The sequence below is a fragment of the Rhineura floridana genome, chromosome 14 (genome assembly GCF_030035675.1).
Source record: "Rhineura floridana isolate rRhiFlo1 chromosome 14, rRhiFlo1.hap2, whole genome shotgun sequence".
Taxonomy (NCBI): Eukaryota; Metazoa; Chordata; class Lepidosauria; order Squamata; family Rhineuridae; genus Rhineura; species Rhineura floridana.
Window position 1 is genome coordinate 28028752 of NC_084493.1, and position 16255 is coordinate 28045006.

A 16255-nucleotide genomic window follows, 5' to 3' on the forward strand; every position below is an offset into this window, starting at 1 on the left:
TTTGTTTACTTGAAGCTTTTGGATTTCTGAAAGTAGCTGGCAATTCTAATTCTTGGAGCTGACAAACTATTCGGGATAGGATCTAGAGGTGGATCCCTACAAGCTCCAGTTCAAACTAAGTTTATAGGATATCCCAACTCAAAGAGGGAGCCAGTGGATCACTTTCAAGCATATGATTCTGACATACACCAGGATGCATATGAGGAATCACAGGAGTTATGTAGCATGAGGAGAATATCCTGCCCTTCTAATGCATGCACAAAACTGCAGTTTCATAAGTATTCCATTAGAGATCAGGAATTTTATGAAATGAGTGTGTGGAATTCCCTCCAGAGAACAATCAGGCTGGCAGCTTTGCTTTAAACCAGAGAAGGTAGAATGACTGACAGAAAAGCCCATGACAGCTCAGATATGAAAACAGGAAAGAGGATCTTGGATGATGAGAAGTAAGGTGAAAAACAAAAATGGAATGTTCTTCCTTATCTCTTTGATTTTAACTACTCCTATCCACTGAATATACGAGGGATGACAGCAAATTTCTTTAAGCCTCACAGAGAACTAAAATCTAAAAATATGAGACATAAAAGATAACACTCTCAGAGTTCCAACTAGGTCAAAATACTATAAAAACAACAACACAAAGAGAAAAAAAAATCTATTCATTTGAGGACCTAAAACTGTTTTGTGTATGGAAACACATTCATATACAAATAATTCTAAATGTTTTTACTTTTCCTCTTTTGTTGAATTTATATAGAGCCATCCATACCCATGACACTTTATTTAAAATATTTTAGAGAGATGCTATCCCGAGGAGTTTGCAGTCTAAATTTCAGTAATAAAGAAGCCACCTAGAGAGAGGCAAGAGAAACAGGAAATGCAACTATTTGGGTTTCATGATAATTAGAGGGGACCATCAAATTATGCACACATCTAAATCTGTTTCCAACAAAAGGATCAATTTACTGTGATCAGCAGGAGTCTTAGTCTTCATTACTCTGATGGCTCATAATTACAAAAAATTGAAAGCACTATACCTGAGAGCAGCTGCTTATGTTACATGAATAGGAACTATGAAAAAGAAATCCTGTAATCCACACTTTACTGTTTCCAAAAGAAGAGTGTGAAATTTTACAAGTGGGTATTTTGTTGGATACACAAGAGGGTATTTTGTTGGATACACACATACAAGGTTATTGTGCACTTTCATACACATATGAGACTCAAGAAAACACATCCAAGTCTTTAATCACTAAGATGAGTAGTAGCTCTTCTGAGAACTTCTTGTATGAAGCCACTAACTTTTTAACATAGTATTCAAGTAAAAAATCCAAAAATTTCACACTTAACCTGTAATACTATATTCATTAAAGGCATGATTGTCCCAATGATATTAATGTGACACATCTCAGCTCCAGAAGTATAAATGAAGTTGTGCAGCTCAATTCTATGCATGTTTACCATTCAGCTTCAGCCCTTCCAAAATCAATCTCATCAGCAGGACTTATTTTCAAGTTCAGAAGTCCAAATGACATTTTAGAGAAGAACATGTCTTCCAGAGAAGAACATCCTAGAGAAGAATACTTCAAAAATTACAAGTCTCAAGAACAAAACTTATTCTCATGTGACTAATTTAATTATGCATCTAATATTTCAGAAATATATTTTATCTCCCATTCTAAGGCTGCAATCCAATACACACTTATCTGGGAGTAAGTCCCATTGGACCAAATAGAGCTTACTTAAGAACATAAGAACATAAGAAGAGCCTGCTGGATCAGGCCAGTGGCCCATCTAGTCCAGCATCCTGTTCTCACAGTGGCCAACCAGGTGCCTGGGGGAAGCCCGCAAGCAGGACCCGAGTGCAAGAACACTCTCCCCTCCTGAGGCTTCCGGCAACTGGTCTTCAGAAGCATGCTGCCTCTGACTAGGGTGGCAGAGCACAGCCATCATAGCTAGTAGCCATTGAGAGCCCTGTCCTCCATGAATTTGTCTAATCTTTTAAAGCCATCCAAGCTGGTGGCCATTACTGCATCTTGTGGGAGCAAATTCCATAGTTTGACTATGCGCTGAGTAAAGAAGTACTTTCTTTTGTCTGTCCTGAATCTTCCAACATTCAGCTTCTTTGAATGTCCATGAGTTCTAGTATTATGAGAGGGAGAAGAACTTTTCTCTATCCACTTTCTCAATGCCATGCATAATTTTATACACTTCTATCATGTTTCCTCTGACCTGCCTTTTCTCTAAAGTGAAAAGCCCCAAATGCTGCTATCTTTCCTCGTAAGGGAGTCGCTCCATCCCCTTGATCATTCTGGTTGCCCTCTTCTGAACCTTTTCCAACTCTATAATATCCTTTTTGAGATGAGGCAACCAGAACTGTACACAGTATTCCAAATGCGGCCGCACCATAGATTTATACAACGGCATTATGATATCGGCTGTTTTATTTTCAATACCTTTCCTTTTTTTTTTACAATAATTTTTATTCAAATTTTCATAAAACATACAAAACAAAATCATAAAACATTCAAAGACAAAAAACAAAACAAAACAAAAATGATTAAACAAAAAAATAAAATGTTGACTTCCCATTTGTCACAGATCAAATCAGTTATAGGTCTACAATATATAACAATCCTGTCTCTTAAATCATATTATAAAATCACTTTCCTCCAGTAGTTATCTTAATTAATCATCAAATCTCATAAACATTACTTTATTCTTTCCACAAAAAGTCAAAGAGAGGTTTCAATTCTTTAAGAAATATATCTATCAATTTTTCTCCAAATAAACATGTCGATTAATCCATCTCGTTAATAATAATAATAATCTTATTGTCATAACCATAGTCCAAATAAACATATCGATTAATCCATCTCATCAAAATCTGTTAGGTCCAATAATTTCAATAGCCATTATTCCATTATCCCTATTAATTCCATCTTCCATCTTCAATAGTCCTGTTAAGTCCAGTAATTTCAGTGTCCAATCTTCCATTATCAGTATTCCATAATAATCTTGCTGTCATAGCCATAGTCATATAAGAAGAGTCTGATGGGAATTTCCTCTATCCCAAATATTTTCTTGCCATCAATTCTGAATAAGTTGCTGAAATATTGTTGTAAAGTCATATCTCTGTTCTTCTTTTTTACAAAATGCACTGGCTCATCTCTTGAAAGTTTTTCCATTGTCACATGGCTGCAGTTAATTCCATAGATTTTCTCTATATCAAGCTCCATCACGTCATTCCAGTCCAGAAGATTATCCAAGCCATTGATAACTTTATCTCTAATATCTTCATTAATTTCTTCAGAGATAACGTTAAATTAAATTATAAAATTAGATTTTATTTCTAATATCCATAAACTCCAGATCTTTTTCCAATTCCACATTTGTTCCAATCTCCAGGGCTTGTATCTTCCCTTTATTTTTTCTTTCCTCATCTCTGATCTCATTCTCCTCTCTCACAGGATCCCCTATTTCTTTAAGCTCCTGCGTCATTTTGCTCAGTTCAATTTTCAGCTCCTTACTGCCCTGTCGCAGGGTTTGTTTCGTTATCTCAATCTCATCCATTATTTTCTGAAACATAATTACTTCCAGATTCTCAGCCACTTTCTTGATTGCCATTTTTTAAAACCACGAAAACAAAATAAAACAAAAATAAAGAAGAACCACTTCTTATTTCAGCAACAATTGGGTTAATATTCCAGTCTTGATGACATCACAGTATAAACAGAGCAGCCTGCCTTATCTCTCTATGTTCAAGAATACAAAACAAATTTAGTTCCCAGCATCAAAACAGTTAGTGGCGTCGTGAAGAAGCAGATTCGTCAAAATAAAATAGACCAAAAAGAGAATAGTCCCAGACAATATAATGTTCCTCGGAATAGAAATCCCTCTTCTGTTTATATCTTTAGAATGCACTTCCAGGACAGCTTTTTGCAATAGAAACAGAGATAAGCTGTTAATTTCGTGAATAACAGAGAAGAGTTATAGCTCACCCAGAAGTTCTTTAAAGCTGATTCATTTGACAAATCTCTTTTTGCTGCAACAATTTAAACCAAGTAAAAAAAATAATAGAAAGAAGGGTGCTTGCCTGTTAGTCTGTTTTCTCTTTGAAGAAACGATAAATGTATCGCATTAATCAGATAGAGCTTGTTCGGAAGTCCATCCGGCATTGCTGGCTGGACCTTTTCTCATAAATTAATGAAATCCAGTCCTCCCAACAAAAACAGGCTTTTGAGGTTGATCTCTACGTTTCTCCCTGCCCGGGAGAAATTTCATCAGTCAAAAAAAAAAATGTTCTGACTGATTTATATCTGAATAAGCTTCTTTTGAGGCGGGAGCCCGTCTCAAAAGCAGGCACAAGCGAAGTCACCCTTCCTGGAAGTCCTATTTTTAATACCTTTCCTAATTATCCCTAGCATGGAATTTGCCTTTTTCACAGCTGCCGCACACTGGGTCGACATTTTCATCGTGCTGTCCACTACAACCCCAAGGTCTCTCTCCTGGTCGGTCACCGCCAGTTCAGACCCCATGAGCGTATATGTGAAATTCAGATTTTTTGCTCCAATATGCATAATTTCATCCATTTTCTGAAGGAAAGACTTTTTGCCTCTAAGAGCTTCCTTGACTTTGCTCGTTAACCATGCTGGCATCTTCTTGGCCCTGGCAGTACCTTTTCTGATCTGCAGTATGCACTCCAGTTGAGCTTCTAATATAGTGTTTTTAAACAACTTTCAAGCATTTTTGAATGATGTGACCCTCTGGACTTTGTTTTTCAGCTTTCTTTTTACCAATCCCCTCATTTTTGTGAAGTTTCCTCTTTTGAAGTCAAATGTGACCGTGTTGGATTTTCTTGGCAATTGGCCATTTACATGTATGTTTAATTTAATAGCACTGTGGTCACTGCTCCCAATCGGTTCGACAACACTTACATCTCGCACCAGGTCCTGGTCCCCACTGAGGACTAAGTCCAGGGTTGCCGTCCCCCTGGTCGGTTCCATGACCAACTGGTCTAGGGAATAGTCATTTAGAAGATCTAGAAATTTTGCTTCTTTGTCATGACTGGAACACATATGTGGCCAGTCTATGTCTGGGTAGTTGAAGTCACCCATTACTACCACATTTCCTAGTTTGGATGCTTCCTCAATTTCATATCTCATCTCAAGGTCTCCCTGAGCACTTTGATCAGGGGGACGATAGAACGTTCCCAGTATTAAATCCCTCCTGGGGCATGGTATCACCACCCACAACGATTCTGTGGAGGAGTCCACCCTTTTTGGGGTTTTAAGCTTGCTGGATTCAATGCCTTCTGAGTAGACATGTACTGGATTGCAGCCTAAGTCAACTAAAACTCATACGAATCAGGAAAAGAACATTAAGTTATTTGGGAAGTCAGCGAATGAAGTTGTCTGTATCTTTGGATTCTCTAACAATAGGGCAAACCCATCATGAAGAGAGTGGAAGATTACTCATGGAAAATACAACTTGGTGGATAAATAATTTCTAACATGTTTCTGGGCTGCAGAGAACAAATGAAGTTTTTCTGAAACACACTGGTGATCAAACGTTTGCCAGGAAGATTCTTGAGCTGTACAACTCATCAACAATGTTTTTTACCATAAAAAAATACTAAACTAGCATTGACAGTAAAGTAAATCTACCAATGCAAAACTTAGTAAAATATCCACACAAAATGTTCAGCCTCTTACATGCTTTAGTTCCACATTTCAGTTGTAGAACAGACAAAGGAAAAGTTTCTAGATTTTGAAAATAAAATAAAGGCAGTTCTTCATTCAGTTGCTCCAGGTTTATAAAAACAGAACTTGCTGTAACAGGAGACCTTCAGGTAACAAATGACTAATAAATCTAACAACACAGGTAAAATCCATTAAGCCTTCTCAAAATTCAAATGGCTAAAATTGTGAAAAAAGATACAGAAAGAGGGATCTGCATGAAATAGTATCTGCTGGTTGCTCTACTTCCCACTCTCCCTCATTGTTCATTTATTGTATTTATATGCCACCTTTCAGCCAAGGCAGCCAAGACTTTACGTAGACTCTGAAAAGGTGGGGGTGTGGCATTTCCAATAGTTCTCTCAGGATGCTGATGGTCCCTCCAAGATCTAGTGATTATGGGATCCTCAGCTTGGACTTCCTGGCTTCTTAAATAGCTGCAGGAAAGGTGGCTTTTTGCTCCTGCTTCCAGTTATTACAACACTTGTTTCTTCTCTACGGAATTTTAAACAGTGGTGGCTGGTGCCTATTGGATTGGTAGGAAGCAGACCAACAGTAGGTGGAGCTGAAGTCAATGATGGGCAGAGCCAGGGTCACTGACAGGCAGAATCAACCCATCCTCCTTCCTACCAAGTTCTACAAGGGCAACACCAAGTCTAAGTAGGAGGAGGAAGCTGACAACCAGTGCCATCTCCTGGACTGGCTGTAAATAAGGCAGTCAGGTAAGTGGGAGCTGTCTGAGAGCAGACTGAGGTTGCTGGGGCAGTGCCCCATTCACCCCAACGAACAAACCTCCACTGATTTTAAAAGAATTTAGAACAAAAAGCAGGATAGTAAGATGCATCCTCTATACTGGAAAACTCATACCAAGCAAAAAGCTAAAGTCTCGAAATCATTTTCTATAAGTAGTTAATGTAGCCCTGAAAAAACAAGAACAATTTGTACGTGTATGACCTTGTGGGTTTCAAACTTTGGAAGGCACTCTTTGTTGAGCCTGGAAAGCATAACGTGAGATTGTGTTGGGGGTGAGAGTTGTTAAGGGGGGAAGAAAGTCTGAGAAATGATAAACCCAAGCTATTTTTGTTCTCTTTGAATATATATTGTACATTAAGCTCTTTCACATCTCTAAGAATTCAAAAGGTTGTAGAATACATTTTTTTTTAAAAAGGAGTGCTTTTTCCAGTACTCGAAGTGTTTCCCGTTTCCCTCATTAACCCTTACAACAGGCCATTATTACTGTGCCCATATTAAAAAGGGGTACTGAGGCAGATAGTGGCTTGCCATACAGTGGATCATCTAAGGCAAGATTTGAAGTAATCACACAATAGCAGCTTTAGTAAGTATGACGGAACTTAAGTTGGGATAAAAGAAGAATCTTTACATTTCCATAAAACTGTCCATATGCTGCCAGGCTGAAAAAAAAAGTATCAAAGTTTAAGAAGCAAACTTCTGGGTTGACATTATCAACCTTTTAAGCAATATGGGCTTAAGTGACCATATTTTCCCAACTGTTATTCTGATAGCCTCCACCTAATAGCAGCCTGTGTGTTAGGGAGATACACTATCATAATTTTGCTCAAAAAGTCACCTAGAAATACAATTGCCATGTCCAATGCTAACCAATTATATAAACACTCCCAGATACAACATAGATAACCAGGGGTAGTTCTCAAGTTCCTTGCCCTGTCCTCCACAAGCTGTCAAAATGCAAAAGGAAGGGGAGGGGAAGGAAGAAGGAAAACACACAAAAGCTTAAAAGAATCAATGCATTTGGGAATACATTTGTATTTTGTGAGTCATGAGCCAGAACTGACAAAAGACTACGGGGGGGGGGGATCTTGCTCTGAAACAATGTGTATCAGTTTCCTATGTGGCATTTTCATTCTAGGAATGAATGACTACAACTTCAAGAGGTACAAACCAAGGACTGAGACTGCCTGTGTTATTTCTCTTCCATTGCCAAAAAGACAAAGAAAAATATAATGCAAGAAAAAGATATAAAGTTAGGAAAATTGATTAAAAAGGTCACGGGAATTAAAAGCTTCTGGTCAAGAACAAGGATTCCAGGTTACCAGGGCTTCTACTCTGGCTTGAGCTGTGATCCTCTTTCAGATCTGCAGCTCTGCCTGCAACTCAATTTTATGACAGCAGCCTACTGAAACACTGGCCACAGGACAAAACCAGCAAGCAACAAATCCCCAAGCTATGGCAAAGGATGGGCATAATGGAGACAATTACATGCCTACTGGGCGATGCACCCTTTCCTACTCCTTCCAAAACTATCTTAAAATGCAATGAAGGAAGAGTGGCCATGTTTTCCTTGAATCAAAATGAACCTTTTCTTTGCAACTTATTTCTCCTCCCCTTCCTCTAAAGCCAGGAGGAATACAGACATCCCTTTCTAGTTTCAAGTCTGCAGTCCTTAAGTACTAGGGTAGGGAGTGGAGGACAGAAAGCATTTTCCACTTCAATCCCAGACAACAAGTAGGAATACAAGGTCTCTCTACTTTGCCAATCCATGGGCATTCTTCAAACCATTTTATCTGGTACCACTTTGGGTGATGACAGGCTAGGCTGAGACCCAATATACAGATGACTCCAAGGAGTAGCAAGTGCTTCCCTAAAATATTGCTCAATTCACCCCTCCCCCAAATTACTCCCTTGGCTTTTATCTGCATTTAATAGGAAGGGGGGACATTTGCTTTCCCAGTTTTGTCATCCCTTCACTTCCGCAAGCTGCAATCGCTGCCCCACACTCAATCTATTATGGCACTGGCCATATCGCCATAAAAAGCCGAACGAAAATGAAAAGGTTGCGACCTCACGCTTCATCTCGAGGGGAACATCCATGTCATTCAGTGCGGCTCACGAGCGAAATATGCGCAAAGGATCGGAATGCAAAATACAGCAATGACCCAAACCATTTCAACAAAACTGGGGGAACGGGTCGGGGGAAAAGTTTAACTGGTTGGGGGCGGGATGCGTGCCGGCGGGGGATGGATTGCGGAGTTGTCAATAAGCGCCTCACGGGTCTTTTCCGGGCGCCCCCTCCCTTCTGCCCTCCTCCGGGCCATGGTTTCCCCCTCCCCTCACGCCAGGAAATTGAGTTGACCCACCCCGCAAATCACCCTCCTGCGAAGAAGAAGAATAAGGACGACGGGACTGGAAAGGGGAGAGAAGCCCGCCCCGACTTCTTTGGTAGCCAGCCACCCTCTCTCTCGGTCCCCTCAAGGCAAGCGTCTAAACGGCTCCTCGCCTCTCAATCAGTCGCTTCACTTCTCCGGGCCTGCTTTTTGTCCCGCCGGAGGCGGCGGCAAACTCTTTTTGATATACGTCGATACAGAATATTACCTATTCAGGTGTGAGAGGGAACTTCTTTCCTCTCTCAGCGCCTCCGCCCGCCAACTCCCGACCGTCAGCTCATCCGACTACTCGCTGGCTGGCCGGTTGGCCTGCCTCCGGCACAACTCCCTCGCTAACTAACTAAAACTACCGGCCTCCCTGCCTCCTCCCGTCTCCCTGCCTACTACAGCGAGAGCTCGAGCCCCGGCCCCGCCTCCTCCGGCTCGCTCTCTCCCGCCCGGCTTCCCGTCCGCGCACGCGCGGGACGCCAACCCACCGCTCATTCTGCTGGTTCGCGCGCGCAAGACGCCAACCGCCACTCAGACAGAGGCTCGCGCCTGGCGCGGGGACGTTCTCTTGTTGCACAAAGAGGGCGTGGTTTCTTACTCGCTTTCCCGTTAGTAACCCCGACGCTCAGCTATCTCAGGAGGAGGAGGGGGGAAGCAGTAGATCTCGAATCTTAGCAGCGAGACTACGATACCCAGCATGCGTTTCGGTGCCGCTCGTTGGTCGCATGGGTACATGAACACATATGGACGGTAAATTCTTCCGCTTTTAAAATAATCCCATAGCAGTTTTAATTATTATTATTATTACACAACCGTAGTATTTGCGAGCGGAATAGGTTTTCGAACGAGGTTGGATAGAAGAGATACTTGTCCTCCTTTGCCGCAGGGAATAATTGGGAGAGAGCGAGGCGGAAGAATATGTTGAGAAAGGCTGAAGGTGGCTGAGTGGGGGTGAAGGGGCAGAAGTCTCTAGGGGAAGCCCCTCCTTTCCGCCATTCTGCGACAGGTCAGTGGGGGAGGAGAGATAGGGATGTTGTTCCTCCCCAGGGAAGGAAAACCAGACTTGGTAAGGTTCTATGTGAGACGGGAGGGGGGAAGAGAGAGAGGTAGAAGTGGCCACTTCGCTCTCTGGAGGTTCTGATTGGGGAGGGGGTGACTAGGCCTCTGAGGTTCCCGCCAGCCTGGGGAAAGTGTATCTATTTCGGGTGTTTTCCTCCACCACCCCACAATGGGCCAGCTGTTCCTTCTCATTCTCTACCACCTATCTTCTTGGCCTAATCCCCCCTTCCCAAAACCAGGTGACAAAAAACGACGGATTGTGCCTCGAGGAGAGAATGTAGGGTCTGCAGGATTCTCCCCTGAGCTCCCTTGTTCGGTTTTTTTTTAAGTTGATACAGTTTAACAATGGAGCTCTCTGCCACGAAATGTGGTGATATTCACTAGAAGGTAGCCTAAAAAGGGGAATTAGACAGATTCATGGATAAGAAAAGGCTATCGCAATGGCTACTACTCATGATAGTTTTATGGTCCGTCTGGCATCAGAGGCAGTGTGTTTCTGAGTACTTGTTGCTGCGTATCACAAGTGGGGAGAGTGCTACTGCATTAAGGTCCTGCTTGTGGGCATCTCGTAGCCTGTGTTAGAATGATGCTAAACAAGGTGGGCCTTTGGTCTGATCCAGCAGAACTTTTCTTACATTTGTTTTTGGAGGAGAAGCTACTCAAATATATATGGTCTTGTAGCTCTGTGTGATGTAACTTCATGTTTCTTATGAAGGTTTTCCCCTCTTCCGTATCTATTTTATTTCTGTCCTGCCCTTCCTCCAGAGCAGTCTCTTCCCTTTCTGTGTTCCTCCACAACCCTGTGGGGCTGGGAGAGAGAGTGTGACTGGCACAGGCATATACAGTGAGCTTTGGAGTGGTGTGGGGGTTTGGACCTCAGTCTTCCTAGGTGAAGATCCACACCCTTAACTGCTACACCTCCTGAGTTTTCAACTTTCTACATCATAGTTCTTGTTTATGTAGGACTATTGCTATGTGCCCTGCTTTACAAAGAATGAAAGGACAGGTCTATACAGTTTTTTAAAAAGACACAAGGCAAACAGAAGGAGACGTACTGATAATACAATATCTGCATATTTACTTAGAAGTAAGACCTATGGTGTTAAATTGGGATTTCTTCCTAAGTAGTGCGGTTAGGATTGTAGCCTTAGGTTTAATTATAGCAGGGTGCTGGGTCATTATTTCCATTAATTTGATGCTTATTAAAGGTAACTCCGGGGGAGGAATGTTTTGGGGAGCATGCATGAGAACCCTAGGTGGTTTGTGAAAGAGCTTTTTCTCTCCCTTGCTCTGGAGCTACAAAACCCTCAATGTTTTTTAGGTATCTGAAGGTATTGCTTAGAGTGCACTCCTGATTTGTCCTTTTGAATTTCTGGCCTTTCCCTGCCTGGCCCTTCTGGAAGGAATTGGGAGCTCCCAAGCATATCTGATCTCTGCCAAAAGCAGCACAACAAGGTGAGGTGTCAAATTCAAAAGGAAGAATTTGGAGGGTGCTCCTGATGCTTCCTTTGCAGCTGCAGCTTGACTTCTGGACTGTTTGAAGCCATGGTTTCACCTGTCCTGTGTCTGGCATCATATGATACTAGGTTATGAACAGGTAGATGTGGCTTCAGCCAGGCAAGCAAAATAGGGAGGCCTGATGGGTCTAATTAGACCTGCAGGGCAGAGTTTTTCCATCACTGATTTATAATAAATGTTGAGGGTCTTGATATCTGTAAGGATTGTGATTTTAAAGCTATAAATACTTTATTTAAAAAACCCTTCCCTTAATATTAATATTCATTTTATTTCTTGTTTTTGTTTGTGCATAAGTGTTTTGCCTTACCACATTTAGTTATTCTGTGGTTGTGTGCAGAGAGACTTGGAGAAAGTACTGTAGAAAGTCCTTGCCCATAGTGCACACCATGGATGATTTGCTCAGCTTGCAGAATCCAGCTTGTCTCTTGCTTTACTGCTGCCTGCTCTCTGATTTAGGAAGTTAGATTAGGAGATTAGAGACAAAGGCAGTGTTAAACCATAGTTTAAAATATTTATTTTATAGTTTATTTTAAACTATAGTTTAATGAGAATGAACAGCATGCTTTTCCCCTACTCTGGCCTTTGCTGTGCTGGGGAGGAAATAAACCAGAGGCTGACTTTGTGTTATTTGTGAATCAGCTCTTGTACTTTGCTTCTCTCCAAACAAACCACAAGCACTGGCTCTTATGTGACTTAAAGTCAGCCTCTGCAGAGGTGCTCATGTAGTCCTCTTAAAAAGTAATGTTAAGTTTCCAGCAGGCTTGAAATTGATGAAGCATTTGAAAACCTGGCCTAGTTGATTTTGCATCTGCCACTGCTGCTGTAGAACTAAGGTTGCAATCTTGTACAAACACAGTGGGACTTATTTCTGAGTAAGCATTCACATATTGTAAGAGGAGTGACTACAATTAAGAATACAGCTTGCATGGGCTTTTGTCCATGTAGCTATGCCTCCTGCCATGTAATCACTATCAGGAAAAGTGCGTCTTTCTTATCAGAAGAAAGGGAAAGCTATGAGCAACAACAGTGACAAACAGTAGAATGACATGCAGTGGTACCTTTCTAACAACCTATAAAAAGCACCATAATGTGTATTTATTACAACCATAAAATGTGATCTCCCTCCCCTATTCTTTTAATTGTGTTGGTATCCTAATCTTCTGAATACGTTTTCTGTTCAAGGCTGTTTCACACAATGCTTTCTCACTGTAGAGAAAGCGCTCAATATGTTGTAGTTGAGTGTGAAGTCACGAAGCTTGCTGGGTGACCTTGGGCCAGTCACACTTTCTTAGCTTAACCTACTTCACAGGGTGGTTGTTAGGATAAAATGGAGAGGAAGGGAAACCATGTACACCACCTTGAGGTCCTTGGAGGAGAGGTGGGATATAAATGCAACAATAATTTCAAGAAATTGGCATCAGCTTTCCAGGATTTCAGATGGGTCTTCGTCAGTTGAATCTGAAGTTGCTGGGGATTGAACCTGGAACCTTCTGTTTGCAAAACATGTGCTCTACCACTGAGCTATGGCTCTTTCCCTCCTTTTTTTAGCAATGTCTCCACTATGTATGCTATAGTGTTAAACAGCTAAACCTGGAATAGGAGATCTGTATGGGGCTATCCAACATCTGAGATTACAGAGCTAAGGTCAGACAAGGGGGAGAAAGCTGAGTGTTCTAGTATGATGAGCTTCCATCAAATGTAGCTAAGTGTTGTCAAAGCAAAGTTGGATGCTGAATGATGCCTATTTTTGTACCAATACTGGGATTTTATTTTTGCAGAATTCTCCAGTTTAGACAGCTTAATTCCCTTGGCTTTCTTTCAAATCCTTAGGTCCCCAATAGTATGTCAGTTTCTTGTTTCACAATGCTGTTTATCCATGATTTGCTTTTTTTAGCCGGGTATCAGTAAATGCTAGTCTAATTTTATTTTACATTACTTGGCTGACAGATTTGAGCATCCTTGTTGAACAATATTGTAAGGAAAATTGGTGGTGACGGCAGCAGCATGAAGCTACCCCTTTCCATCCCTTTAAAGCTGTCTGCAAAAAAGAGCTTTAAAGTTCAGACTAATTCCATTTATCCTTTAAAGGCTGGAGTGGTGTTCTTAAAATGTGTGAATGTTTGTAAGAACACTTCAGGTCAGTCTGCAATAAATCAGGGATTAATGTAGGATTGTGAGAATCCTCCTATAAACATGCTTTAAAAGAGTGTAAAGAATTCACTTTTGAACCACTCCTTAGTACCATGGTTCTGAGAACAAAAGGATAATGATCTGTTCAGTGATCTTGGGAATTCTTTACCCTAGAGGATCAAGTGGAGATCCTAATCTGAGCTAGAATAGTGAGCACAGGAGCAAAGGATGAATTAAATATGCACTTTTGTCAGTGATCCTTTAAGAAGTTCTTGGTTGAGCCATCCTCTTGGCCTCTCTGAACTGAGAGCAGTTTGGCATTACTTTATCTTTGGACAGTGTAGTAAAAAGATTAATACCATCTGGATGATATTTGGGAGGATGCAACTGTCTCCTGGAGGTATTCCAGAGAGGCAATAACGGACAAAGCCTCGCTGAAGAGTTTTGCTTCCTGCCCTTCTCACTCTCTTGAGTAGGATGACTTTCCCGTGCACAACAAATGCTCCATGTGGCTGACTAAATGTATAAAATCTCAGAATTCTGAATGTTTAGCATTTAGAAGGATCCATGATTATGTATATGTGGCTGTTTAAAATTTATATATGCAAGTAAATGTAACATAGGACAGATTAAGAATGCTGATAGTAATCCAATATTTTCTCAGTTATAGTTACTGAGGAATGCCCTTCTCCTCCCTCGTCTCCTGGCACTCTGTTCTGTTGCTGAAGTGCAAAAAACTATGACTTTAAAATACGTTAACTGCTGAGGGCCGGGGGTATTTTGATCTGTCCAGCCATTTTAACCCCTGCACACATTGAATGTGTTTGCATTGAATGTGATGTGTGATTGAAATTCCATGAGCATACGTTGCTGGCTTGCATATAATTACTTTGTGCATGCCCCCCTCCACATTTTGTATTATTATAAGCTGTGTTTTAGCGGGTTTTATTGCATTTTGTACATTGCCTTGAGACAATTGCCTTGTGGAAGACAATATGATAATAATTAAGAGAGGTTATTGCTGGTGCAAAGCCCTGTAATAGAGCATTATGGAGCAAAGCTGAGTTGCCTGTGGTTCCACTGGATCTTACGCCAACCCAACTTCTGGAGGGAGATCCAGTCTGGTCCCTTCTTATGTACCAGCCTGGATCTGGCATAGTAGAATCTCCCCAAAACTGACCTTCACCTTCTGCCTTGATCAGTTGGAGCTGGCAGGGCTTCATATATGTTGGTGGCTTTGCCACTCCAATTGTACCTGGCCCTCATTAGGATTGCTCTGCCTATCTATAATACTGTATACACTTTAACAGGGAATAAACCCCATTCAACTTAGTTGGACTTAAATATGCATAGGAATGTGCTGTAAAACTGACAACTGGTAAGTGTAACTTTATATAGCCACCCTATGCATTAGTTTGCATGAATTTGTTAAAATGTCGTGCTAATTTTAGGTGGGTCAGACTTGACATAGAGGAATTGGTGGCTAGGAGTCAGACAGAGAAAAGGAAGTTTAAGAAAGGGAAACATCTATCACCACTTGTCACTGACACTTGGGAGGATGTGGTTTTTTTAAAAAAAACACAAATAATTGGTTTTGTAATTGAGTTGATTCAGATTTGGGAGTGCAAATTCAATATCGGTTAAGTACACAGAGTTGCTGAGTAGACACAGTTCATCTCAGTTGGCTTAATGCATGCTATCTAAACTTGCAAAAATCCCTCATTTGTTTTATAAGATTAAATTCTGCAGTACTTGTGATTGTAGCCATTGCTTTTTTCCCTACTGTTATTACTAACTTATGCTGAATGCCGGTGAGTTACTAGGATAATATAAGCAGGCAAATACAGTGAGAAATTGGAGTGCAATAAGACTTGCCAGTTCAAACCTCTGTGTGGCCTCTTCTTCAAACCCTGAGAGTTCGTGGAACTGATGTGTTGGGGAAGTACTGTTAAAAAGATTATCTTGTCACAGTTTCTTTTTACTCCAGGGTCAACATCTTGCAGCCCTTAGGCCTAATTTCATGCAAGGCTGAGGGTGAGGAGAAGCCTAGAGGAAGAGGAGGAGAGTGGAAAGGGAGCCACCCTGGGTTTAGGCTCCTTTGGGATAAAGGGCAGGATGTAAATTTAATAAATAAATGAAATGTAAAAAAGGCTCCGTGGCGCAGAGTGGTAAGCAGCAGTAATGCAGCCGAAGCTCTGCTCACAGCCGGAGTTCGATTCCAACAGAAGGAGGAAGTTGAATCTCCGGTAAAAGAGGTCAAGGTCCACTCAGCCTTCCATCCATCCATGGTCGGTAAAATGAGTACCCGGCATACGCTGGGGGGTAAAGAAAGGCTGGGGGAGGAACTGGCAATCCCACCCCATATATACGGTCTGCCTAGTAAACGTCGCAAGATGTCACCCTAAGAGTCGGAAACGAGTTGCACCACAAGTGCGAGGACACCTTTACCTTTTAAAAAAGGGGGGAGGGAAAAGGACAAAATGGATCGAGCAACAGAAGGAGAGGGGAAATATCTCAGCAAGTGACCTCTGGCAAGTGTCATCTGTCTGGAAGCTTACTGGATGTCAGGAGAAAGGGAAAAATAAATAGGAGATGGCCCTGGCCACTGCAAGTGTGCAGACCTCAAAAGGTTCCCAATGGAATTTTTCCCTACCCTGCTCAAATGTCTGTATGATTGTA

The 16255-nt window shown here is 41.5% G+C and overlaps 2 protein-coding genes across 8 annotated transcripts in view; one reads left to right on the forward strand and one right to left on the reverse strand.

The window, feature by feature from the left end:
- The window catches only part of PEAK1 (pseudopodium enriched atypical kinase 1), a 151792-nt gene extending 142212 nt beyond the window's left edge, over positions 1-9580 (reverse strand). For 2 of the 4 annotated variants that reach the window (XM_061595331.1, XM_061595333.1), the window contains exon 1: positions 9090-9347. The gene's annotated coding sequence lies outside the window, so the exon portion shown is untranslated. The other 2 variants (XR_009758980.1, XM_061595332.1) reach the window with 2 other exon arrangements.
- The window catches only part of HMG20A (high mobility group 20A), an 82713-nt gene continuing 75837 nt past the window's right edge, over positions 9380-16255 (forward strand). Inside the window, exons 1-2 of one of the 4 annotated variants that reach the window (XM_061595336.1) lie at positions 9687-9935; positions 11250-11383. Coding sequence is in view for 1 of the 4 variants with exons in the window: in XM_061595334.1 (XP_061451318.1) it covers positions 9613-9619 (7 nt within the window). In the remaining 3 variants the exon portion in view is untranslated. Of the gene's footprint in view, positions 9620-9686; positions 9936-11249; positions 11384-16255 lie in introns of those variants that run through there. The other 3 variants (XM_061595334.1, XM_061595337.1, XM_061595335.1) reach the window with 3 other exon arrangements.